The 26,150-nt window shown below is 38.3% G+C and overlaps 1 protein-coding gene and 1 long non-coding RNA gene across 2 annotated transcripts in view; one reads left to right on the top strand and one right to left on the bottom strand.

Annotated features, from left to right (window-relative positions):
• LOC139130658 (alpha-1,3-mannosyl-glycoprotein 4-beta-N-acetylglucosaminyltransferase B-like) overlaps window positions 1-26,150 on the bottom strand; it is a 72,684-nt gene that overhangs the window by 3,463 nt on the left and 43,071 nt on the right. The window contains exon 11 of the mRNA XM_070696406.1: window positions 20,728-20,921. Coding sequence (XP_070552507.1) covers window positions 20,728-20,921 — 194 coding nt within the window. The remainder of the gene's footprint in view (window positions 1-20,727; window positions 20,922-26,150) is intronic.
• On the top strand, window positions 15,535-18,130 carry LOC139130659 (uncharacterized). Its single transcript, XR_011551934.1, has 2 exons — window positions 15,535-15,673; window positions 17,948-18,130. It is a non-coding gene; the product is annotated as an uncharacterized lncRNA (long non-coding RNA).

Raw genomic sequence — 26,150 nt, 5'->3', positions numbered from 1 at the left:
CACGTAATCAAATGAATGGACTGTACACAGGATGTTATTCAAAGTTTACATTGTCAGCACATAGAAATACAAACAAACACCAAAATTTTGCCATTTATCCCTGCATAATCTTGCCGTGCGAGCTGAAACATGCTGAATTGAAGCGTGTAATTTCTATTAATTTTGTGGCATTATAAATAGTCATAGTTATTCTACCTCACTGTGGTAGCATAATAAGGCACACAATAGGGTTGAGCCCATAGGCTTGCAAAGATTTAGATTGGAAATATAATTTAGATTGAAAGTGACAGTTCACTATGGACAGTTCATAGAGTTGTTTTGTTTGATAAAAATATTTTTAGCAATACTCTATTAGTTACTCTTCTTCATCACTGGCGTTGTTAGCCTCGCTGACTAGTGACTATGCGTATGGTAGGGACAGCAGTGTGCCTAAGCAAATATGGCCCTGACCCGCCTGCCTAAGACACAGGTCATGAAGGTTGCTATACATTTTATCCAAAACAAAAATATATTGATACGTTTTAATTATTTTCAAATTTCAAAGTTATCTCAGTAACTTTTGCGTTTCTAAATTTTGATCAAAGTAAAAATACTGACGCTGGGGCCATGACGAGTGATGACGCACTCACAAGCATTGTGGGATTGCAATGGAGGAGACTATGCAGTAACACATGTGTTTCAGTGAGCAGCTTGTGGCCGCCTTTGGCAGCCTGCTGCGTGACCTATTACAGCCAAGCCTTACATACAGAGGAGTACAAATGTTCTGACTTACTAAATAGACTTTGGAGTGAGTGATAGCAATAACTGCAGCATTTCTTTTGTTGTATTAAAGTATTCAGAACCCATTATACATGTAATCAATTTAATTGCTGATAAACCAGGTCCTTGTCTTGATGTAACATATTTTTGGCATAATTCTCATTGCAAAGTACCCTAAATCATCGTAAAACATGACATGTTTGTGCAACATTTTTGAGCTGATGAGCTGATCAATATGGTCATTGTATACAAGCTTTCATAACTACGGGTATGATTCAATTCATGTAAGTTTGGCCGGTTTACTGTCCAGTAGCATTGTTGACTGGCTCTATAGTGAGCGATCCGGTGAGTGGTGTCACACAGTACAATAAATTACCCACAATCCTGTTTGATTTGTACCAATGACGTTAATTTTCTTATAACTTTTTCAGTTGTGCATAAAGCAATAATGTGCAGTCTCAAGATAATTGATTAATTATATTTATTAAAAGTACGTTGAAATATTGTAGTACAAATTTCAAAGAAACCTGTAATAACCATAAAAGTCACATTCTGCAGGTACTACAAATATCACAGTTTTGGGAAGCAAGCTATGACCAACTGAAGGGGTCATTCTCTGAAAAAAGTTAGCATGTAAATTTCTTTTGTCTTTCTATCTGGAAAAAATCAATATCCTTTTGTATCATAAAACAGGTGCAACTAGTCTCCCTACTTTCCATCACTTTATTCTGTATGGCTGAGGACACAATCAGTGGAAAATTTACAAAAATGCTATCTCCTCTCTCAATCAAGCACAATTGTCTAAATCCTTTAAAATGGGAATTGTGAAGAAAAGTGACCCTAAAAGTACGTTTTTAGAATTTTTACAACTCGTCCAGGAATTTGTCTACACATGGGAGGCATGGTAGACTTAAAGGGGAATCTACGTTGGTACAAATCATGATGTACCGGTATTATGGGAAATCTCTAGTACTGTGTGTCAACTTGGAATAAATTGACTCTGCATCAACCAGAATTCTGGGCGCTATGTTTTTTGTTTTGGGGGCATGTGTTGAGCATAGTTAGTGCTAGTTGTGTTAACAGTAAATGTTGTATTAATCTGTCACCAATTACTTTATTTTAGGCACTAAGATTGATTACCCGAACTTTGGTTTTGTGTTAATTATTCTGCATTGTAATACATTTCGGGTCAGTACCAGCACCTGCTTTCTGGTGTTTGAAAAGCATGTTGTGGAAGGCTGTTTCGAGATATACCACATTTTATTTCTCTGTGATTAGCCTTTCCCTGGTTTTGTGGTTCTGTTAACAATAGTTGCTGAAGATGGCCTTTCAAATTAGTTTGGTTAGAGGAGAGTGTCGGTTTATGTAATTCAAATCGCCAACTTTGATTTGTTGCCCGACGTTTTCTAAGTTTTTAATTGTCTTTGCTCGATGAATATTTGCTTTGCTCTGCAATCTTGACAGTTGGTGGTTTGTAGTACTGAGGAGGTGACAGATTGCATTATAGTATTGTACAATGAGTTGTGGATGAAAAATAGGAAAAGGTAAGCAAAATAAAATTGCCGCAGAGTCCTTGTACTGTATGCCACTATCGTAAATTTTTATGACAGTTTGAGGACTGTACATATGTTGTTGGGAAGAAAAAGTATCCAAATGAGTAGTGCGAGAAAAAAAGTTACCAGTAATCAGAGAGTGAAAAAAGAAAAATTGATCAGTGGATAAGGTACCCCAAAAAAATGCAATCTCTTAAATCCTCCAGACCCCCCCCCCCCCCCCCCCCCCCCCCCCCCCGCTGATATCAAATGCTCATAGTAATGAATCTGGCTTCTCCTCTTCGAGGTCGAAGATGACTATTATACAACCGAATGGAGGGGATACAAAAACAAGCGACCAAGCGGCCGATATAGCTCCGCTGTGTTTATGTAGAGAATAACTATTTTTGACACATGTTGATGAAGAAGGTGGAAATCTTTGATAGTTCAATGCAATCGCCAGAAAAAAGTGGCTAAAATAAGCTGCAGAAATACACAATTTCATCATACTTTGAATATATCACATCGGATCATCCCTAAGAACATGTTAACCAAAGCTATCCCATGAGTAGTTTTTTGAGAATGAAATTTTCTGACCAAAAATGGCAACATTGCCCCCAAAAATAAAAATACCGCAATTATACGGTGTCGCTCAAATTTGATCAGAATTGGTACATACAAAAGATCAACAATAAGTGTTATTTCTATCTGTTCAGTGCAGGAAAATTATACGTTGATGTTATGACAATTTCTGTACAACAGTACAACTAGAAAAACAACAAGAAATATTTAAACCAGAAAATTAAGAATGACGAAAGTAAATAAGGTCTGAAACTTTAGGTACTGAAGGCCAACTTTATAGCAACATGCATAGCAGAGAATCTTTCAACCATGGATGTACAAAAATAGACATCCATGGTTTCAGCAGATCTGTTAATATGTCACAGTTCATAAACTATGACAGGAAATGACCAATTAGCTGTTTCAGTTACTGCTACCACTCCCAAACATAATAGGTACCCTGTATACAAATAGGTTAAAGGTCAAAATCCTCTTATTCAGATGTGTGGGCTGATTCAGTTCACTGCCACCACTCCTGCACTTTTGCAGGATTTACCTTTTTTTTACCTCATTTGTACATTTTTGACACTGACGTGTTCATTTGAACAAATTCACATTTCAACCCCTACATCTACCTGTACACCAAATACTGAGACGGTAGCTTTGGCGGTATGGGAGCCTTTGTGTGTGACGGACATACATCCGCACATACATACCCACAAATATACAGACATACAGACGCCACCGACTCATCATATAAGCTCTTTTTGGTATTTATATATAAAACCAAGTATGAGCTAAAAATTGCAGATTTCATCATAATTTCAAAAGATCACATTTAGTTCATCTATAGAACCCTGTATACCAAATTTCAAAGCTGTTAGACCAGCACTTTTTGAGAAACACATTTTTTGACCAAAATGGGAAAAATTGCCCCAAAAATTCAAAATTGCAGATTTCATCATTATTTCAATAAATATCATTTAGTTCATCTATAGAAACCTGTATACCTAATTTCAAAGCTATCAGATGAGTAGTTTTGGAAATACACATTTTTTGACAAAAAATGACAAACATTGCCCCAAAAATACAAAATTACAGATTTCATCAGAAATTCAATATATATTACTTAGCTCATCCAGGGCTGTCAATGTTTTTCAGAATAGTAGGGTACAAGTGAAAAAACAGGAGGGTACAGCCTTGTGCGGAGCAAAGTGGAGCAAGGCGTGCGCACAAGCGCACGCGGGGGGAGGCCAGGAGGGGGGGGGGGTGTCCCCCCTCCTAAAGCTGAAGCTTTTCTAATTATTCATCTTCAATTGGTGGCCTGGGGTGGCACTTTTGAGGGCAATTTACTGTCAAGTTTATTATAACTGAAGTATAAAAAGTAACATGAAATTGAATCTTGTAAAACAAATTAAAACAGAAGTATTACAGAGTTTTTGTTTATTGATACACCAGGTTATTATTATTTGCATACGTAAGAGTAAAAAGTAACATGAAATTGAATCTTGTGAAATAAATTAAAGCAGAAGTATTACAGAGTTTATGTTTATTGATACACCAGGTTATTATTATTTGCATACGAATTCTGTTAAATTACAACCTGCTTAATAAAGATCATAATCTGAACCATAATCAGAATCACTGGAGTACTCATCTAAGCCCAAGGCTTGTATGGCAGTACCAGCTGACAATACCTCAATTTTGCCATTCTCAGGCTGATGAAACAGTAGCTTCAGAAACTTCATCTGCAAAAACTATTTCTTCAGATGTAGCTTTAGAAACTACACCTGCAGAAACTATTTCTTAAGAAACAACATCTGCAGAAAGTAATTCAATAATTGTAATACGTTCCCATCCAAAAACAGCTAATCGTATTAGAATTTTAAAAAATAGCGTCAATGATATGACACTGTGCTCCTCAGTGCATTTAGCGGGAGGGATGCAAGGAGAGGGGTTTGGGGAATGTTGCTGAGAAAGATGCAAAGAAAGGGTTGAAATGTGAAACTGTAATAAAACCTATTGTTTTTTTAGCAGTGAGCATCCAGCTTGGTAAACATGCCATCTTGTACATGAAGGCAAAAAACATAATTTTCACATGTCCACCAAACTTGGAATTTGCATAGATCAACATAGATCATCCAAATTGATTTATCTGCAAGATTTTGTATGTTCCTTGCTACAAAATTCTGACCCAATTGAATTATAACAGGAAAATAAGCACGCATGATTGGACAGTGTGGACTGTGTATTGCATGCACTACATCTACCGTGATGGTGGATTGCCAGACGACCACACTGCATCAAAGAACTGTAGTTTAAAACAAAAATATAATTCTAAACAAACTTTCTTCGTGTCATTGATAGCCTTGATTTTCTTTGGATATTGAATGGACACATTTATTAAAGACGTCACTTTAGCTTGTCATTGATGGTGAAATGATTTTTGCAGAAATTTGATCGGTCCAGCCAAGTACACATGCTTACTCATAACAGCTAGCTGGACTGCGATGATCACAACATTGTTTTGTGATATTCCGATACAAAATTCAAATAATTTTATTAATAGGCATTGACTATAAAGTTACAAATGTTTCCTTGGGTGTTGAAACATGTTAGCATAGTGTGTTACAAAACAACACACCAAACAGCAATGTTCATGTAAGAACAACCTGCTTGATTTCCATGGACTTTCCGGTCCGCCCATCACACTGGTATGTCTGTTTCCCCTCTAGCTACCGAAAATTCGTAGTAAAATTTCAAATTCAGTCTCAAAAGTTTTGAGTAAATTTCAAAATTGACTGTATTAATTAAATTGTCAGTTATCAACAAATTCCTTTTGTATGCCAATATAGCTCATCTCAGAACCGGACATACTTATATAAACACAAGATTTGGCAACACCCTGACAATTAAAAATATGGAGTGTCTATTGACAGGCGCCTGTCAATAGACAGAATCCGGCTATTGACAGGCGCCTGTCAATAGACAAAAATTGGCTATTGACATGCGGGACTTTTTTCGCCATATTTCACCACATTTTAGCGAAATAAACTGTTCTTCTTCTATGTAAATGAAGAAGACATTGTTCTGCCATGTAGTAATTACAAAATAAGTTCTAATACGTCGGAAACAGCACTGATTTACATTTACAAATCATTCTACGTGAAGTAATTCTTCAGTTGCAGATACTATGATAGAAGAGTTCAGCACTGCCAAGATATGAGTATAGCACACTGAATTTTGAACCAGAGTTATGAAAATGACTGAACTGTGTCACAATAAGTTTCTTTTATTAAATCAATCGTTTCATTTTTTCTAAGATTGTAGAGACTAAAGGTTAAGGATATTAGTAACTTTAAACCAGGAAAAAATACCAATAAGTGGAAAGGATCAAAAGAAATCAACTTATTTATTTCTTTACATGTTACAAAACCAGAAAGTAACACATAATTCTTTAAGGCTAGTTTTACAAGCTTACTTGTCAATGTTTGATGATGAAAAGAAACAAAAAACCACGAATAAACCTCAAAAGCAACAAAATTCCAAGCATAGATTACACGATGGTTCAGAATGTTCATTTACAAAGTTCACTCAAAATGTACTTTGAAAACGATAGTATTTTGAGTGTCAAAATTTGACAGCTGAGGGATAGAAATACTTTTTTATTTTTGTGGCAAAAGTTTGCCACCGGATATAAAATTAGGTGGCAATTATGAAAAATCTGGTGGCAGTTTAACACATCATGTGATCGGTATAATAAAACATTTTGTCATTGCCACATACTCATTCTAATTTATAAATTCTTGAAAATATGGTGAGTACACGTCACAAAAAGTCAACCCATACTGCAGGCCTCGAAAAATTTTTTCAAACTTATTAACCGTGGGACACGTGAATTTCATTTTTACTTGCCCGAGAGGAAAAATTACTTGCCCTAAATTTCTAATAGCTGTACCAGTAATTTGTAACAGAGAGCAAGAGTTTGGCCATATGAAGTGAATTCAAAGAGGGAAAAAACAGATTCAAACATGAACTACATCTTGTTAAAATGAAGGACCATTACCAAATCTGAAATGTCGCAGAAGAAATGTGAGAATACTTAAGTCTTTTCTGTAGATTTGGTCATCCAGAAAACATCTTTGAATTTGGAATTTTTCCACAACCTAATCCAATTAAAATCTTTGCATAAGAGTAATAAGATTGTGTGATTTACAATGTGCATGGCTGGCTGCTGCTCTTTATTATCAAGCTGAGATCACAAACAACTGCTCTGCTAGTGTTTATCTGCCAATGCATACGCACATGTACTTCTTCAACCCTTTTACCTGTTTACATGTTTGCTCACTGAGCACAGCTGTTTTATTTTGATAAATGTATTCGTCAAGAGAGCAGATTCAAGTTTCATTTTCGTTACTCTTCAGTGCAGATTTGTTTTCTGTAAGTGAGAGCCGATCCCTAACAACCAAGGTCACGTAATTTGAAACTGTCTGCATCTCACACACTACGTAGCTGCAATATGTGGCCTCCCTGGTCGACTGAGCCCGTTTCGACTACGATGTAAACTTGTACTTTTCAACTGGGTGTTGATTTAATAACGTTGAACAGTAAGCATTGCCGAGATCCATAGCTTCGAATAAGTTTACATCCATTTTAACCAAACACATGGTGCAACAACACTATCCCGTGAAGCTGATCGATTGTCATACGAGTCATACACTTGCACAAGAGAATGGCAACCACTGTCAAGAGCATACCACTTTACGGCACACATACAAAACAGTGAGTTCACTCCGTGTCGTCGGAGAGAACATGTCGCAAAACTCTATTTTTACGACTTTTTGTGTTTTACATCAGCAAGAACGATTATTTTGCGATGTCGGGCGGATTTTCAAGGGTTTTCAGAAAAAAACTTCTGAGAGTTGAAGGACTTACAATAATTGTAGGTGTGTACAGACCTAATGAAATACGTTTTCAAGCTTGAATTGTCCAGAGCTTCGTTGATTCAACCGCTGGTGCACTTGCCCGTCGGACGGGAAGCATATTGATTTTACTTGCCCGAACGCAAAGTTCACTAGCCACGATCGTCGGGCGATAGGAATTTTTGAGCCCTGTACTGGCTAATGAATTGCAATTATTTATTATTATTTAATGATGGCTGCAGTTTGGCTTTGTTTTAAAAATGTCACAACATGCTTTTATCTTGTGCCGTATGACTGCATATGCGGCTATCACATAGGGCAACAACATGTCAAGTGCAGAAAAGCTGCTGTCATCGATATGGAGATTAGCCAATCACAAGTTTGGATTCACGCTATGTTTTCATTCATGCCAAAATGTCGCAATTAGTTTGGGTTTTTTTTTGCTAATGAGTTTTTCCGCCGTCAGACAACGCGTGTTCCTTCAGTGTTCCTTCATTCAAGCAGCCGCTAGCCGTAGGTTGACACATGATGATCCAAAATTTAGTGGCAGAAAAATACCACCAGAAAAAAAATTTGGTGGCAGATTGAAAGTTTTTGGTGGCAAATGCCACCATTGCCACCGATTATTTCGAACACTGACTGCTGTACCGCGGCTACTTACTAAAAGTCTGTTGAAAAAGAGTACTAAATATCGTTGTTTTTCAGGTCAACAAGTGATTGAATCAGAAACATGTGTCATGAAACAGTAAAACAACAACTGATAAATAAGTAACTTTTCTCAAGAGTAACTTGAAACGCCTCGCCTGAAAGAAAATATCATCCCGTTTCACGGAAACTGACTGCGTATTCGAGCGCCACAGCAATGAACGGATCCCCGCGAAAAATCACTCACACGTACGTATGCACTCTCGGAACCAGAGTTCTTATCGCGCGTACGCTAATAAGTATCTCTGGCACAGGCAGATTAATATTCATGTGACCTCGAGGTCATTGGAACGTCAATGAACTACTTTTTTACCTGTCGCGCACTTTAGCTATGGTATTGCCACAGTAACGCGCGGCAGTTCGAATTCGTTCCAGCACGCGCACAGTTAGGGGAGAACCATTTGATTTCTGGGGGGGGGGGTATGGAGGAAATGGGTATGGGAGCAAATTTTTTTTTCCTGTCAGAGTGACAGCAATTTTTTTTTTCTACTGTCTGACCTGCATCAATTTTATTTTTTCAAATGGAGTAGCAGTGCAAATTTTTTTTTATTGGTCATCAAGTTTGTAATGCGTTGTATATAAGGGAGCTGTCATTATTTATGGCCTGAAACTCCAAAATTTCAAGTGACCCCCCCCCTCCTCGCCAACCCTGATGAATTTGAGTAACCTCCCTCTCTAACTCTGAAATTTTGACTGACCCCCCCCCCCCACTTAGAAAAGTTAAATACCAATACATGTAATTGTAAAATTTACAAAATACAGCAACAGTAAAGACCTTTCAAATCCTAATGTACCCTGCTACACTATCATCAGTTATCTCATGATGGTTCAAAAAAGGTGAACACATCAAAATGAAATTCAAAGTCAAAATAAAATAAAATAAAGATATAAAAGCTCACGCAGTATCTAACAATATAGTATATTGTTTGGTTTGGATGGGTATTATGACAGGGTTTTCACTAGGATATCTGACCGGGCAGAATTTGAAAGTACAGGGGGAGAACATGCGAGAGGCTTAGGGGAGAGTGTCACAGGGGCTTTCCCCTATCTTGCATGGAAATTTTTAAGATATTGATGTGTGCAATGGTGCAGTCTGGTGCAATCGGAGAGGTGTTTTTTAATTTTGTTACTAAGTGAAACTGTTAGAATACCCCAAGGGGGAGAGCACGAGAGGGGGTTCCCCCTCTCGTATTGGAAATTTTGAGAATTTATGTGTTTAATGGTACAATCTGAGAGGAGTTTCAGTTTATTTTGCACTTGGTAAAACTCTTTGAAAATGACATTGAACACTGATATTTTTTACATTGTCATCGTCATTCTTGTGCCAGATTAGTTATTGAGAAAGTTCGCCACTATTGACGGACTCTATAGTGAGCGATCCGGCGTCTGGTGTCATATTATGATTAACATGACCAAGCATAGATGTATGTTCTCAGGGAAGATGTTATCTTTGTGGTCAGAGAAACAAGGCTCACACATTGTATTTCATTATATTTGTTGTTTCTCAATTTTTCATTGTTAAGGTACATCTTTCTAACATATTTATATTGAGAGAATAATATATTGGTTTTAACACTAGTTTATTGACTCCTGTCTTGTGTTTTGAATTTTCACAATTTACAGAAGTCAAATGGTCCCCTTTAGATAGTGCCTATGCCATTGAGATATTGCAACAGAAATCCTGAAATATGACTTCTTGGGTCAGAGAAGGGAAGGAAAACATTGAGTGTACTGAGGTGTAAAGTAGACCTATGTAGTGTATGCTTATATCATAAGTGCTAGGAAAAAAACAACATAAGAATTGCTTGTGGTAAAAACATATGCGCCGCCTATGGCGGCGCGCCGGCAAAGAATACATGAGAATATGGTTTCCAAATTTTGCTAATTTCTGGTGCATTGTGACAATTTTTTTTTTCACTTCTGTATGTTATGACAATTTATTTTTTCTCAGGCCATGACAGGATCAAATTTTTTTTTCTTCTCTCACACCTTGCAACAAATTTTTTTTTCTCAAAATCCTCTATATCCCCCCCCCCCAGAAATCAAATGGTTCTCCCCTTATCTACAAATTCAAATAAAAACGTCATTTTCTCTTTTCAGTGTTTATTTATTGTTCTTTCTTGAGTATTCATATATATGGCCTTGGTAAATGACTTCGAGTGCAGGAGTAGTCACAATTCAAGAAAATACATCATCAGCAGACGATACAGGGGATTCGCGCAAAGGTCAGAACAGGTCAAAGCCTTGTTTCTTCCCGAATACTTACATTATTTAAAAGTAGTTCCAATGGTAATTATATTTTTCCAGTTCATGTTTTGCTATAAACTTATAGTAATTAGCATTCAAACCGATGAACATTTTTGCATCGAGGATGGACTTTGTATTTTCGGCGAGTTCGTCTCGGTGTCGGTTTTCGAGCTGACTTCCGGTTTGCGGATCGGTATGTGGTGATTTACCACGTAAACAAGACACCTGTGGCAGAGTCATTATCGGCGACAGCGCAAGGAATTGTGGGAAATACAAGCCGATAAGAACTCTGCGGTGGAGATTGGTACGTATGTACTCGTCCAAAACATTGATTGTTCACTTTTTAGCTATATGATTCGGCCTGCCAAAATATTTTTATTTTGTAGATAAATAATTGAATTTCTTACTTTTTTATTTCGTTTGTTAATGAAAAGTCATTTTAATATTTTTAGATGCTTTAAAAATTTCAAAACCCGCTAAAAAGCGACTATTTGGCCAAAATTCAAACGAAAAACAGGAAAACCAAGCTCGAATCATGGGCTATTTTTCAATGAATACTCTCAGTCTCTTTAAGCTTACGCATGTTACTCTCGTCGATACACGATTTTTGCATCGAAATTTTTCACTCATTTTCGTTGGTATGACTTTGAAACTCCAGGAAGCGATTGAGAAGAAAAGGTTACCGTGAATTATTGAGGTTTTTGCTGATAATTTGCCAAATTAAATGAGAAAAAACACTACGCAAATTTCCGCACGCCTTTCATGTTCGTGTGGTACAACATGTGATCATGGAGGTAGTAGGACACTGAGGTTTCTTGCACGGTTGCGCCGATGAAATGGGAAGCTGAAATTTTCGCTCGTAATTTTACAAACGAAATCGTAAATCCACTCAAAACTTCGTATTTTTTGACATATTTGAAACCCATGAGGAACGTAATTCATTCTCCCCTGCACAGTAAAAAGGAGATCGAAACGACATGCATGTCAGGACCAAACGCACGCATGATGTCCGTCAACATCCATCAATCTCGTAATTTACACTGACAGAACAAAAACAATATGATCGAGCATGGACGTTCTAACGTAAATGCATCATTGTCTATCGCATTTTCATGTAAGCCAATACACTCACACGTACGCTCTAAGTTCAATTATAATGTCAATTCAACACGATCTGGTATTTTCGCTGATAGTGAGTATGCAACGTGAATGGTATGCCATGGAGGTATGCTAACAGTCGTTAAATAACACTGATCACGTGGTGTGACAAAATAGTTTTACGGAAGTTGTTGACGGAAATGACGTCAATTTCGCCTCTCCCAACTCTATAAGCTTCCTCAGTTACGTAACTTCGTCGCTAAAAATCTTGTCCCCACTGCAAAACTGATGTCATAACGTCATGACAAAAAATTCCGATCTACGTCTGGTTGATACTGCTGTAATTTTATTTTGTCTGTTTCAAGACCTTTCCTCAGAGTTACCGGCTATGAATTTCCGGTGTGAAAATTTACAAATGTAATGGGGTAAATACGAGACCATTACCAGAGACAATTTGAGTAGACGCTACGTCATACAAACAATTACAATACTCAAGTTTACATCCGCAAATGAAATTGCGTGGCTTCGTTGTCCGTCGGCCTCTCAATCGACAAGATTGAGAATATGTTGATTTATTTACGTAGTAAATCCTTGCGCGTGAAAGTTAACGATCAAATCTTTTCTCCTGGTGACTGTCATAGTATCTATTCTGATATCCCTCACAGTAGTCAGAGTTTTGTCGAAACCCTTGCCGACCAAGTGGGTAGGCTCACTACATGCATGTTATATCCATATATTCAGTTTTGGACATGTTGTTCTTTCATCTGAAATGTACCATACCACACTCTCTGTCAGTGTGTGTTGAGTAATAAAAGATTGATTGATTGAAAACATAGTTTACCGCTGCACGTAGGTGCAAGATACCGCGAAAGTATATTGTCAAGCCTAGTTAAATTTTGTGATTGCTCTAAACATTAAAAAATGTTGGTCTTGGTAAATGATTTTGAAGGATCCGAATACCGATATTTGCTTTTGAGGAAAGATTTCGGATGTCGGAAAATATTTATCAATCTTCAATACTCGCGCCTTCGAAACAACCAGAACCACAGTACACAGCATGTAGTATGATGTACTACCGTATGAATACATTTCATAGAACGGCGGCTTGGTGTAAACAAATTCAGTGGTAGTCAAAACTCACTAAAAATTATGTCAATCCCCACAAAGTTTTTTTTTGCGCTGAGTAAACGATTCTTACTGATTGTAAAGAGTGTTCACGATCTGCAAACGGGAAAACAAATCAAAAATTCCAGTTGCTAAATACACGTAATGCTATGGCATTTTGTTCAGACGCGGCGTGAAATCTACATTGCATGCTATCCCTTACCAAATCTGTTGACCGGAAAGTGCCCGGTATGTGCCCGGTTTGTGCCTGGTATGTGCCCGGTTTGTGCCTGGTGCCCCTTTTCACTGCCTGGAAAGTGCCCGTTTTAGTGTTTACTTTGATTTTTTAGCAAACACAAGTGACCGTAAACTGAACGTTTTTGACCGGAATGCGACCGGCATTAGGACTTAGTTTTTTTTTAACCAACTTTTATGACTGGAAAGCGACCGGCATTATGACTTAGTTATTTTTAACCAACATTTATGCCCGGTTTATGCCTGGATTGCAAATGAAATAGAATTTCTTTATTTTTTATGACCGGTTTGCGCCTGGTTTGTAAATGAAATTGAATTTGACCATTTGGGAATGCCCGATTTATGCCCGGATTGCAAATGAAACAGAATTTTACTCTTTAAGTGACCGGTTTGTGCCTGGTTTGTGAATGAAATTGACTTTGACCATTTGGGAATGCCCGATTTATGCCCGGATTGCAAATGAAACAGAATTTTACTCTTTAAGTGACCGGTTTGTGCCTGGTTTGTGAATGAAATTGACTTTGACCATTTGGGAATGCCCGATTTATGCCCGGATTTCAAATGACACAGAATTTTACTCTTTAAGTGACCGGTTTGTGCCTGGTTTGTGAATGAAATTGATTTTGACCGTTTGGGAATGCCCGGTTTATGCCTGGATTGCAAATGAAACAGAATTTGAGTATTTTTTATGACCAGTTTGTGCCTGGTTTGTGAATGAAATAGAATTTGATCATTTCGGGGTGCCTGGGAATGGCTGGTGCAAATGAAATGGAATTTGACTTTTAATAGGTGACTGCTTTGCACCTGGTTTTCAAATAAAATAAAATTTGAATATTTTCCCTTACTGAAGATTATTTCCACTGCAAGTTTGCAGCAAATACGCAGCAAGCATAGCTTGCAAGAAGGAGTTGCAGAAGTTTACAGCTAGCTATGACCCTCCCGCAAACCCTTAGATCAATTTGCAGCCAATTTGCAGTAAACGGCTAAGTTGCTGCAAATTTGCTGCAAACAAGATTATTGCTGCAAATATGCAGCAACACATGCTGGACATATTGCCAACTATTGCATTCCAAGGGAGTACAGTGAACCATTGCAGTTTGTGACAGTTCATACTCAAGAAAACAAAACTGACGTTTCATTTATATTTTATATTTATGTATTTTTATAACAGACAATGCACATATAAATTATAATAACTGGTAGATAATGTACAGCTTTTAAAGCACAGTTCAGCTGGTGAAAGCAACAATCTGGTCGGGTAAATTATGGTTGGATCGACAACTGAACTTTTAGGAAAACACGTTTTTAAATCAGGGACTTGTCTGTCTTGCAAGTTAAACCCTGTATTTTCTGTGAATGATACCAAAATGCAAGCAGTTCGAACGAAATGTGCATCTGATCATGCTGATGATCTGTAAGGACGCGTAGACTTTTGTTACTGCAAATCTGTACCATAAAAGTAACGAGAGAGGAGAACTTTTCAATGTAGAAACATGCCCCAAGTAAATGTCAATGTTGGTATTAGCATACCTCCATGGTATAAGCAAGGACCCGATACTACCTTAGCCCTGCGTACAGGTCTGTGTGTTCCCGGCGTTACACGGCCTGTAACGCCGGGAACACACAGACCTGTACGCAGGGCTACTACTACCTCAGAGCAGGGCCGTGCTTCAAGCAGAATACGGTACGTGCGTCCCGACGTGCGTACAGTGCCCTATGTACAGTCTGTGTCCTGTCATCGTGAACAAAATCTCGCCTTCTGATGACATTGATGTGAAGGCTTTTGTCCATGTTTTCAGCGATAGAGTTAGATTGCCGAGCACAAATTTGAGGTTTAGGATTACACTCCATCCCGAGCCGCTGTACGAAAATCCAATATGCTACCTCGCTAACTTTCAACGCGTCCTATAAAGCCAGCTATGAGCAGCGAGCGTGAGCAGCTCCCAGCCGACATGTTTACACACGAGGTCACGCATGCGTGGAGGTCACGGTTCATCAAGATCAGTTCGCGCATTGATATTGATTCTTTGTGCTGACAGAATTTTACTCTCTTTGAGTCTTTCTATGGTAAAAGTATCCATTTTCATTAAACTTATAAATTAAATTCTATATCAAGTATGAAACATAACGGATTGGTGCAGATGTAGAGTCAACTCCAGCGTTTCAAAACGGGACTACATTATCAATCGCGTAATAATTTATAGATCGCACTTCCGTGAACGTCATGAGGCTTGATCGGCGCGAAGTTAGATTTTAGTACCGTCGGCTGTGTACTTGTGATCAGGGAGTTATCTAGTGGACAATTTCGTGATCTTTCTATGGAATCGCCAGTCAAATGATGTCATATTGTTGCAAAAACGTGTATACAGTACCAGGGACAGACAAAGTTGTAAATTTGTGAACGCGAACAGCAGTAAAGATGCCGACTATATTTTCTATGTACACACGGCCCGGAGAGACCTGGGAATCGTCTGCGAGCCGTTCACAAATGTAAGTCAATGTACCGTCCGTCTATATACGTCGCTATTATCCTTGTATTGCTATGTTTACCTACAGATAAATTTTCGTTGAGTATTGATTCATGCTGAATTCACTTTCGTTTCACAACTGATAGACTTACAGTGATAGCTGTGGAAATGCAGCTATCTGTTGGTGGGTAGCATGTGTCGCTATGCGGGTAATCAAAACGTCAACCCGGCGGGGGGGTGTTGACCTTTGATGACCCGCATAGCGACGCACGCTACCCCATCCCGTCTGAAAGGAGGGTACTTCATTTGCATGCATAATTAGGGATTTAGTTCAAATTCGAACAGCGCCCTCTAGCCAGTGAGTGACGGTTACGGCATTTTTCGCCAGAATTTTATCCCCAGATATCTCAGCCTTCGTTTAGCATCCGTCCTGTTTCCAGTTAGCGGCTGAATTGTACTCTTAGTTAGTGTTCGCCGATGATTTTTTATGGGGTTTTATCGATTCGTTTTTGCGTTAGCCTTATTTTCATGGTTTTCGAGCGACCGAAAATGCCGTTCACTAAACACTGCCGCAAAAGCATATCCAAAGTCAAATTTCCATGAGAAATAGGGAGGGGACGTATCTTGAGTAGGTCCATACGATCTGAAAAAATCTCGGTGGCTTAAGCCTCCGTTTTTGAAATAAGTCTCGTTGAAGTTGACTATGCAGCGACGTTCATGTGTTAAATCTAACATGGCGACCTACAGCGCAGCGTGAGTGTACACGTAAACTCTTTCAGCTCTTTCTCGGTCCTCATCGGCTAACTTGGCAGATTTTTTCGGTTCTGTTTATGTTTTCAATGATTGTGACGAGGAAGCAAGACTGCAAGCTTGTGTTACCTCACTGGCCAACACAATCTGCCTGGCTGGCTTCTCGGTAAAGTCGTGGACAGTGCAAATGGAAAAAAAAACACTACGGTGACAGAAGGGCTACGTTTATCACTGTCTGCGGCCGTACACGTAGTATAGTGGTAGACACCCGTCGTACTGACTAGGAGTGCTGTTTCGTTTATGAGTGATTTTTTCCGTTTTCGCATTCTAGTAGCTAGCAAGCATACAAAAACTGTAGGAAATAACATCGACTGCAAAAAATCTCCGTGGATAAATACGGCTACTCTGTATCCCGCACACGAGTACGTGAATATAGATGCGGCTAGAATGATAGCCGGTAAACAGCTGTGCGTTGCGGCCATCCCTGCTAGCATTACCGTGCGTGCTCGAACTAGACTGGCACATTTTATAAATCATGTAACTAGCAAAAATTTTTTTTAAGTATTGATGGTCATAATGTGACATTAATTAAATACTTTATTTATATATAACATCAGTGACCCGAGATTATAGGAGGAAACTTTGAAAAAAATGAAAGATTAATCGTGTAACACCCGCGCCGTGTGAACTACAAGTGGTTTGGTCGCGGTAAACAGCGTGGAGTGTACGTAGCGTAACGGGTGTTCGTATACTCATAGACCCTCGAGATCTACGTATACAGCGATATGGTGTTCTGCATGCCAACATTCAACACTGCCGCAAATACATGTCCATGGTCGCACGGTCATGAAAATTTCACCAAATGTTGATAATAGTTAAATGAATATTTTCTGAAATTTTCAGCTTGGCTTAAGACCTCTAAGGTCATTATCGAGCTGTTTTACGAAAAAGGTGAAGTTTACTTCCGCATTTGGCGGGTCGACCTCGCCACCCACTTTGTAGCGATTTAAATAAAATCTTCTCAACTTTTGTGAGTTTACCCAAGGAAAACAGATCATTAGTATGTATGCTACAACTGAAAGCAAAAATTATAGTTCTAGCTATTGTACGTTTTGCTGCACGTCGATATTTAAAGACCACCCTTTCGCCGTATTTTATCCCTCACTGCAGTGGCGGTCAGCGTAACGAAAACGAGGCTCTCTAACACGAACTTTTATGCAAATTTCATAGGCTCCTTTCAGACTGATCCCACCAACAGTAAGCTTCGTTTCCACAGCTATTACAGTATAGTGCTGAGATTTTTGCAGATTGTCACCATCGTGTATGCAATAAACAACATACGCGAGCAGTCAGCTATTGGACATTTTGATCATTATTAATTTAATAACAATCATAAATATTTATGCATTTTTCTACTTCAATTTTTCAACATTTTTTGTCTCATTTTCAAATAACAATTGATTTATTTCATCAAATTGCGATGTTTACAATGTTTGGTCAAATGGTAAAGACTTACACTCTTCCCTGAACGATTTGTATTTTTCAGAATGCATTGCCGGTGCTGGGACAAGAAATTCAGAGAACAGAAAGTCAAATTGCAGCCTTTGACAGTAATGTGAATTGTTACATGAAACTTCTTGGGTCAAAAGAGAAAATCTCTTGAAGACACTTATGTGGCATGAAATGAACGTGGCATATAAAATAAATCATACCACAATTTAAATTTAAACTTTTTTTCTCTGTTGTCTTTTTTATATGAAACAATAACTTTATTTGCGCTGACCATTGTTTCTTGTGAAGCTGGTATTTCAGAGCTTAGTTGGATAAAACACATCTTGTGCTATCCACAATCGGCCTTAAGATTTGTCAGGTTTTCATTCTTAACTGAGTCACTGACATTAGCCATGTCTACACACGTGATTTTACAACATCTGTGTACATATCTGTCACTGATCTGAACTTATTATATTGTTGCAGAAGATAAAAATGATGAAACTTGTACAATACAAGAAATTTTGCTGTCGCTTAATTTTGTTGCTTCTTTTGTTTTCAGTATCTCTGATCTATTTAATAATGTATTTAGTTTTCTTTCTGTTGCTGAAATTAGTAAAAGTTTATTCCGGAGCTGACTACTGTGGAATCATGCCAACTTAATCTTATGAAGGAAATTTTGCGTGTGTAGTTTCAGCAAAGGTGCAGTAACATGCAAAATAATTTGCCGGGCACTTTCCAGTCATAGGAAAAAAACGGGCATAAAACGGGCACCAGTTTTCTTTTCCATTACCAGGCACTTTCCGGTCACCAACAAAAAAACGGGCATAAGCCGTGCACCCGTTTTATGACCGTTTTTGGCCATAACCAGGCACTTTCCGGTCATAAAAACGGGCGCCATTTTTGTTTTCCAATACCAGGCACTTTCCGGTCACCAACGCAAAACCGGGCATAAGCCGTGCGCCCGTTTTCTGACCGTTTTTGGCCATAACCAGGCACTTTCCGGTCATAAAAACGGGCATAAAACAGGCACCATTTTTGTTTTTCAATACCAGGCACTTTCCGGTCACCAACGCAAAACCGGACATAAGCCGTGCGCCCGTTTTCTGACCGTTTTTGGCCATAACCGGGCACTTTCCGGTCATATAAAAAAAAACGGGCGCCATTTTTGTTTTCCAATACCAGGCACTTTCCGGTCACCAACGCAAAACCGGGCATAAGCCGTGCGCCCGTTTTCTGACCGTTTTTGGCCATAACCGGGCACTTTCTGGTCACAGAAACAAATGGATGACCGTTTTATGACCGTTTTTTTTGCCACAACCGGTCATCTTTCAGTCACCATTATAAACTTTATTTTTTTACACGGGCACTGAACGGGCGCCCGGTTTAGACCGTTTTTGGCCATAACCGGCCGCAAACCGGGCAATAATACCAGGCACAAACCGGGCACTTTCCGGGCAGATACCGGCCACATACCGGGCACTTTCCGGTCAGCAGATTTGGTAAGGGCTACCATTGATGGATTGAACCCCCGATCACTGAAATTCCTCAGGAAAATAAAATGATTTACCAATATTGACATTACTTTTATATCCAGAGCTAGTGTAAGCCTCTCGGGGTCTTTTTTGGACCCATAAATCCAACGTGGCTGTCGTTCTTTTCGTAGCCATATCGATCGTGTACGTCTGAAAACCAATCAGAACACGTAAAGCTTTTTGACAGTACCGATTGAAACCAATCAGAAATCGGTTACCAACGAGCCTTAGGGGCTGCGCCTCTGTAGCACAAGCGCAGCCAACGGTAGAATTGGGACAGGAAAGAATTCATAACGCGTGTAAAGATCATTATTGCAGGCCTTGAATAGGGAAAACAGGCGGCGGCAAGACCTGTGTCAGACGGCGATTTGCCGCCGGTGACCGGCTATAATTGACAGCCCTGCTCATCTGTAGAAACCTGTATACCAAATTTCAAAGCTATCAGACCAGTACTTTTTGAGAAACACACTTTTTGACCAAAAATGGCAAAAGTTGCCCCAAAATTACAAAATTGCAGATTTCATCATAATTTCATTAAATATCATTAAGGTGATCTGTAGGAACCTGTATACCAAATTGCAAAGCCATCAGATGAGTAGTTTTGGAAATTCACATTTTTTGACCAAAAATGGAAAAAATTGCCCCAAAATTACAAAATTGCAGATTTCATCATAATTTCAATATGTATCATTTAGTTTATCGGTACGAACCTGTATACCAAATTTCAAAGCTATTAGATGAGTAGTTTTGGAAACTAACAAAATCTGACAAAGATCATCCCTGGGGACATATGTACCAAATATCAAAGCTATCTGACTGGTAGTTTTGAAGAAGAAGATTTTTAAAGATTTTTCTACCAAAAATGACAAAAATTGCCTTAAAAATACAAATATGCAAATTTCACCACGATTTGAACAAATCTGACTGAAGTCACCCTAAGTAAACTGCATATCAAATTTCAAAGCAATCGGACAAGCGGTTTCAGATAAGAAGATTTTTTACAAGATATCCATGGTATGCCAATATGTCTTGTTTGTGATTTCTTCATCAGGGCAATTCTAACAGAGCAATCGGCTTCATTCTTACTTCTTGTAACTCAATCAGCATTATGAATCATAATGGAGCTAGCTGAATGGTCTTTAGCCAGGGGGTTTAAGGTTTGCCTAACAGACAGACCACTATCTTTTGATAACATGGACAGCTGTTGCAGTGAACACAAAAGTGGTTTTCATTTTCATTCTGTAGCACTGCCACAAAAATGTGCGTGCATATAAAAACGTAACACAAATCCATAGCTTACTTGTCTATGATGATTGGCTGTGTAAACTTGATAACAATTTCATCACCAGCTTTTGGCATAATACCCCAGAAGAAATCACTGCCTCTGTAAGCTTTTTCAAGGGTGTATTTCATATAAATTTTGATGCTTGTTGAGACAACTGCTGGTGGATTTTCATGACCTCTGTGCAATGGCTGTTTACCAAAATCTTTATCCTGAGGAGACAAAAGAACAATAAGAATAAACAGAATCATTAGAGACAGTAAAATAGATGAAACTGTTCTTGTCTTTGACTTCATAAAAGCTTCTATTCATTTATATACATATTATTTCACAAGTGATTTCACAACTGATGGTTACTATGTCAGAATCCTCACATATCTAACTTGATTGACGGGATAAGTATTGTCATCTATGGCCACATGGCATCACACAGGTCTGATTTACCCCTTGACTACCTTGTATGCTGAAAAATTCCAGTGCCATACAGAGTAACTATATACCTTGTGTGCTGGAAATATCCGGCATCTTCCAATTGCTCTACATATCATCTTTGGAATATCAAATTTGCAATAGTCTAACATGGCTGCTGACACTATCAAAATCTTTGATTCAGTAGGCTGACCCTCTAGCTAAAGAACTTACCTTTGACCTCAAACCTACTGGATCAATTTCAATAATATAGTTCTTATACAATGAATGATAATGCAGGAAATGGGTATCGATGAATTGATGTCAAAATGACAAAATGACTGCTTTTGCAGAGAATACACTGTATTATGAGTTGTTTTACAGCAGCAAAAAGGTTTTAGGAAACAGGATGAGTTTTGGTGGGCAGAATGGTGACCTACATGTACAGGTGCTGTGATTTATGTTGGCAGAATGGCCATGTAAAGGTTCTGTGCCTTAGGCTAGCAGAATGGCCTCCTACAGGTTGTTTATGCAAACAGAATGGCCACCTATAGGTTGCTGTGGCTTAGGCTGGTAGAGTTTGGGACCTACTGGTGTCTGTGACATCAGCATTCAAATTATGATGAGAGTACAAGACACAAAGTTCAAGTAATATTACAATTGTACATGTTGTGGTAATGCAAGCGGGAGTATCAAATGATTTCAATGATTTATTCAATAGAACATTTTCTATGATCAACTTCTACTTTTTGACAATGATATGGACATGGTCATGTAATTACGGTACATCTACTAATTAGCAAATTTTATTACTTATATAACACTTCTAATTACTCTAAAAATCTATTTAAAATAGAAACAATGATTTACAACAATTTTGGAGAGTGTAAAGATATTAAAAAAAGTTGCGTGTGTAACGTTATAGTGAGTATCATACTCACTGAAGTACAGCCCCTGTTCATATTGTATCATATCAAACAAAAATTTGACACCCATGTGTAAGTCATAGTGTGTTGTACTTGTGTTAACTTGAATGAAATTGGTCCATATACATCTACATAATGCTTTCAGACATGAAGAAAATGGTAACAAAATGGCTGCCAGACAGCCATGTTGGATCATGTTTCTAAATCAATTGACATGCATGTGTATGCCAATGTATTATCCTTGAAGTTGAACCAAGTTAAAAAGAAATCAGCCCTGCCATGTCTGAGATATCTGCATGAAAGTATGCACACACAGAGCTCATTCTGTAATTCCCCAGACAACTAACAATTTTCCAAAGCAAGCTAAACACTCCTACAGACTAGTACCTCACACAGACAAAGACATAAATACAAACCCTGGTGATCCATTTGATATTAACGAGTACTAGCAAAATCAGGAAACACAACTTCAACATATACAAGTATCAGAATGGCATAGCCACTGTTATAACGATAATCAAATAAGCTAAACTGAGAGTAACGTGACCAGAAATCTGCAGAAATATCTCATAGTAGAAGAATCAATGGAATAACACACAACCCACTCTTTGTTAATAACACACAACCCACTCTTTGTTAATTGCTCCATTACTGAAAGCATAGCTAAGCATACAATGAAAAAGACCATCAAATTTGTTAACTTGTGGAAAACAGGTTAATTTTGATCAGAAGTGTCTGACTCTGAAACTATTACAAATGTTATTGAAAGCTCTAAGATTTCAGTTTTTTACAGGATTTTGAGAACATTTAATGTCTTACCAAGATTGACGGCTGCAGCAACAGGTATCAAAATGTAACAGATTTTGTTAAGTTCCAATATCAGTGGTTAAAGTATCAACAAATCAAATATGACTATTGATTACTGATCATATCTGTACAGCTTTCCTATGGTCCTTGATTTCAGGAAAAAATTTCAAAATATTTATTTTGAAGTTATGATGTCTGCAGTATGTTACAAAAAGTATATTTCATGTTGTACAATATGTTACAAATAACATATTTCATGTTTTATTCTATTCGTCTTTTATTCTTCAAACTGCCATTTGCATAGCAATAATTGATATACATTATTAATATAGATATGACGTCAAAACTCATAAGCAATGATGACCAAAAACCCAGGGCAAACTATTGCAGCAAACATGAAGCCTTTTCCTTTCAACCCTCCTTACTCAATATTCTGACATGAATTCTTACCACTTTTGGGTCTTTATGGCTTTTCTGTGGATGCAAATGAACAAACCAGGTATGTGAGAGGTCTGAAATCGGCAGTCTGCGCCCCTAAACTGCGCTAGCGCATTTCAATTTGCGCTATCAAACTGCGCTCCCATTCTGCGCTATCGATCTGCGCCCACATTCTGCGCTATCTATGGAATGTTATAAGTTTAGTTTTGTAGCTGTGACATTTACGAAACTAACGCGATATAAATCCGTGGCACTTTGCCACAGATTGATAAAGCTGCCAGCCAGATCGTAGGACATATCAGTGTCGAAATATATTTGTATTTACTTGTAACTTTATAGCTGTCGGTTGCCTCCCACCATCATGCCATTGCCAACACTTTGCAACACTATTTTTCATAATATTAGAAAACTTTTCAGTATTTTCGTAATGTATTTTTAAAAACTTTGACGTATGTCAGGATTGTCAGGACGACTGGTTATGAGTAATGTAAGATCGAATATATTTCCGGTACAATCACGATAATACATTCTGTGGACAGTGGATCCGACACAAAAGATATGTGAAGTAGTAAAAATTAGATGATTTTCTTTCTCGTATAAGGAGTTCGGGAAGTGATCAAGTAGTTTAAAGCTCAAAGTCAAGTTCTGACTAAAATTATGTTAGTATCCCCATGGTTAGACGTTGCTGTTAGTCGACGGCGACTATTTCCCGAGTCCAACAATGCACAGCAGAGTGAGTGGCAGGGCTGGCGACGCAACCCTGCAACATGGAATGGCACAAGTGGATTCAAAATTATGTTTACGTTAGCATCACGATTTTCAACTTCTTTTTTGACGATTTCTTTGTCGATACTGAGAATTTCTGTTCATATTCACAGAAACGTTTGAACCCGACAGATCATACATGTTCGCGACTTCCGTGATGATTGACAAGTCTACGTCCATGACGTCAAGCCTGCCGACGCAGTGGGTGACTTGTCGATGACGTAAGACTGACGAGGTGTGAAGTAGGGTATACCACAGAGTAATATCATAGACAGTCTATGATATTTCTCTGTGGGTATACGTACTCGGTTTCAAATCTTCAAAAGTATCACTTGAAGTTGATCTTTTTGTGAAAGGAATCTTCTCATATTGTGTTCATTTTAATGTTTCGACATTTGGATATTCTTTGAATTCTACTCACTACATGATATGTTGATAAACTAGTACACTGTTGTTTATGTCGGAATGAGCAAGCGAATTGAGCAGTTTTTACATCGTCTTTGATTTCCCGACATTTTCAAAAACTAGCCATGTAAGGGAGAGAGTAAAGCTTACAACCAGAACATCAAGGAAATCAGCTACAAGGGAATCCAGTGTTACTCATATCAGTAAATTACATCATGTTTGTTTCTTGGAAGGTTATGACACATAGATGCACGTCCAAGCAGCGGCAATTTTTATGAGAGCAGCAACCGTTCATTATTTATAATAATTGTTCAAACTTGTACACACAGTACAAATTTTGGAGTAATAAAACTTCCCTACGCATCTATCAGTACATTTTACGTGAACTTATTTTTGTTAGAAAGTAAAATCGTGAAAAAATGCAAACAAATCGCAGTTCACAAGGCTTTAGGAGAGGTAACATATGCAATTTTCGACATTCAAAATCAAAAGACGGCCAACGCACTTCGATCAAAGTTCATGCAGTACAAGAGCAGCACAATCTCGTCCCGTAGAACAAGATACTGGCAAACATTGATATTTTTCACCTTATTTGCGTTAACATACATGTAAACGAACTTCAAACGAAATTGCAATTATATCATTGTCGCTACACTGCACGGCGCGGTAACCATGCAGAAGTCGGACATTTCAACTCACGGGGGACCGGATTTACAATAGGGATAAACTATTAGTTTTACCGCAGTAGAGGCACCTGTCTTATTTACGATATCAATCAGCTATCTCTATAGGTTACTGTATTAAATAAAGATCCATCGTGTGGTAAACAGTGTTACCTGAAATCTGGTAACAGTTGTGTAACAAGCGATCGAATATGTTCCCAGCGAAACTGATAGTGATTTTGTAGCTCATTCTTTACTATTTTTAATAGTTTTTGGTGGCCGCTGACAGACACTTTGTGTTCGTGTCGGCTACATGGACGATCTGCCCGGCGATAGCCTAAATTCGAGTGAACAACCGTTTTCAAGAAGTTTTTGGCAAGTGGGGCACAAGACGTCGGAATGGAAGATAACCGTGACGTTTTCAGCAATATAGTTATTAGAAACATTATAATACATAATGGTAGTGCCAGTGGCCACCCCGGCAGCCACAACTCTGTTATCTCGCCACTTGCTAGCATTTTGGGGGGTGGTCACGGCACTCTGTGGAATATAGACTTTTGACTAGTAGTAATAAAGTTACCCCTACTTGACCCAAACACCGTTGTGCATGTATTTATTTCTATACCGGAGACGGCAATTTAAAACCGCAACCACATCTTTGCTAAACCTAGTTTAAATCCAATTTTCGAATGTTTAACTAGTAGATTAACTGTATACTGTTGTCTCAACAGTTACAATCTGGTTACCAGAGTTCACAGTCAAGATGAAGAAGTCGAAACTTGTGTAAAAAAGGCTATCGATCAAGACCTGTGTGCTGTCTCGTCGCGCGATCGCGTTGGACATTCACTTGTTCTTGACTCACATTGTCTACTTCCTGTCTCGCGCGGCAATTTATGCATGTTCTTTGTGAAAAATGACTGTCAAGTTCATGTCAGCGCCGACATCGGTTGTATTTTTCCTACCTCAAGATGAAACGAACACATCTAACTCTTGACAAAATAAAATGTTTGTTGTATTTTCTTATAATTAA

The sequence above is a fragment of the Ptychodera flava genome, chromosome 4, assembly GCF_041260155.1.
Source record: "Ptychodera flava strain L36383 chromosome 4, AS_Pfla_20210202, whole genome shotgun sequence".
NCBI classification, from domain to species: domain Eukaryota; kingdom Metazoa; phylum Hemichordata; class Enteropneusta; family Ptychoderidae; genus Ptychodera; species Ptychodera flava.
This window is presented reverse-complemented; position numbering and strand designations above follow the sequence as displayed.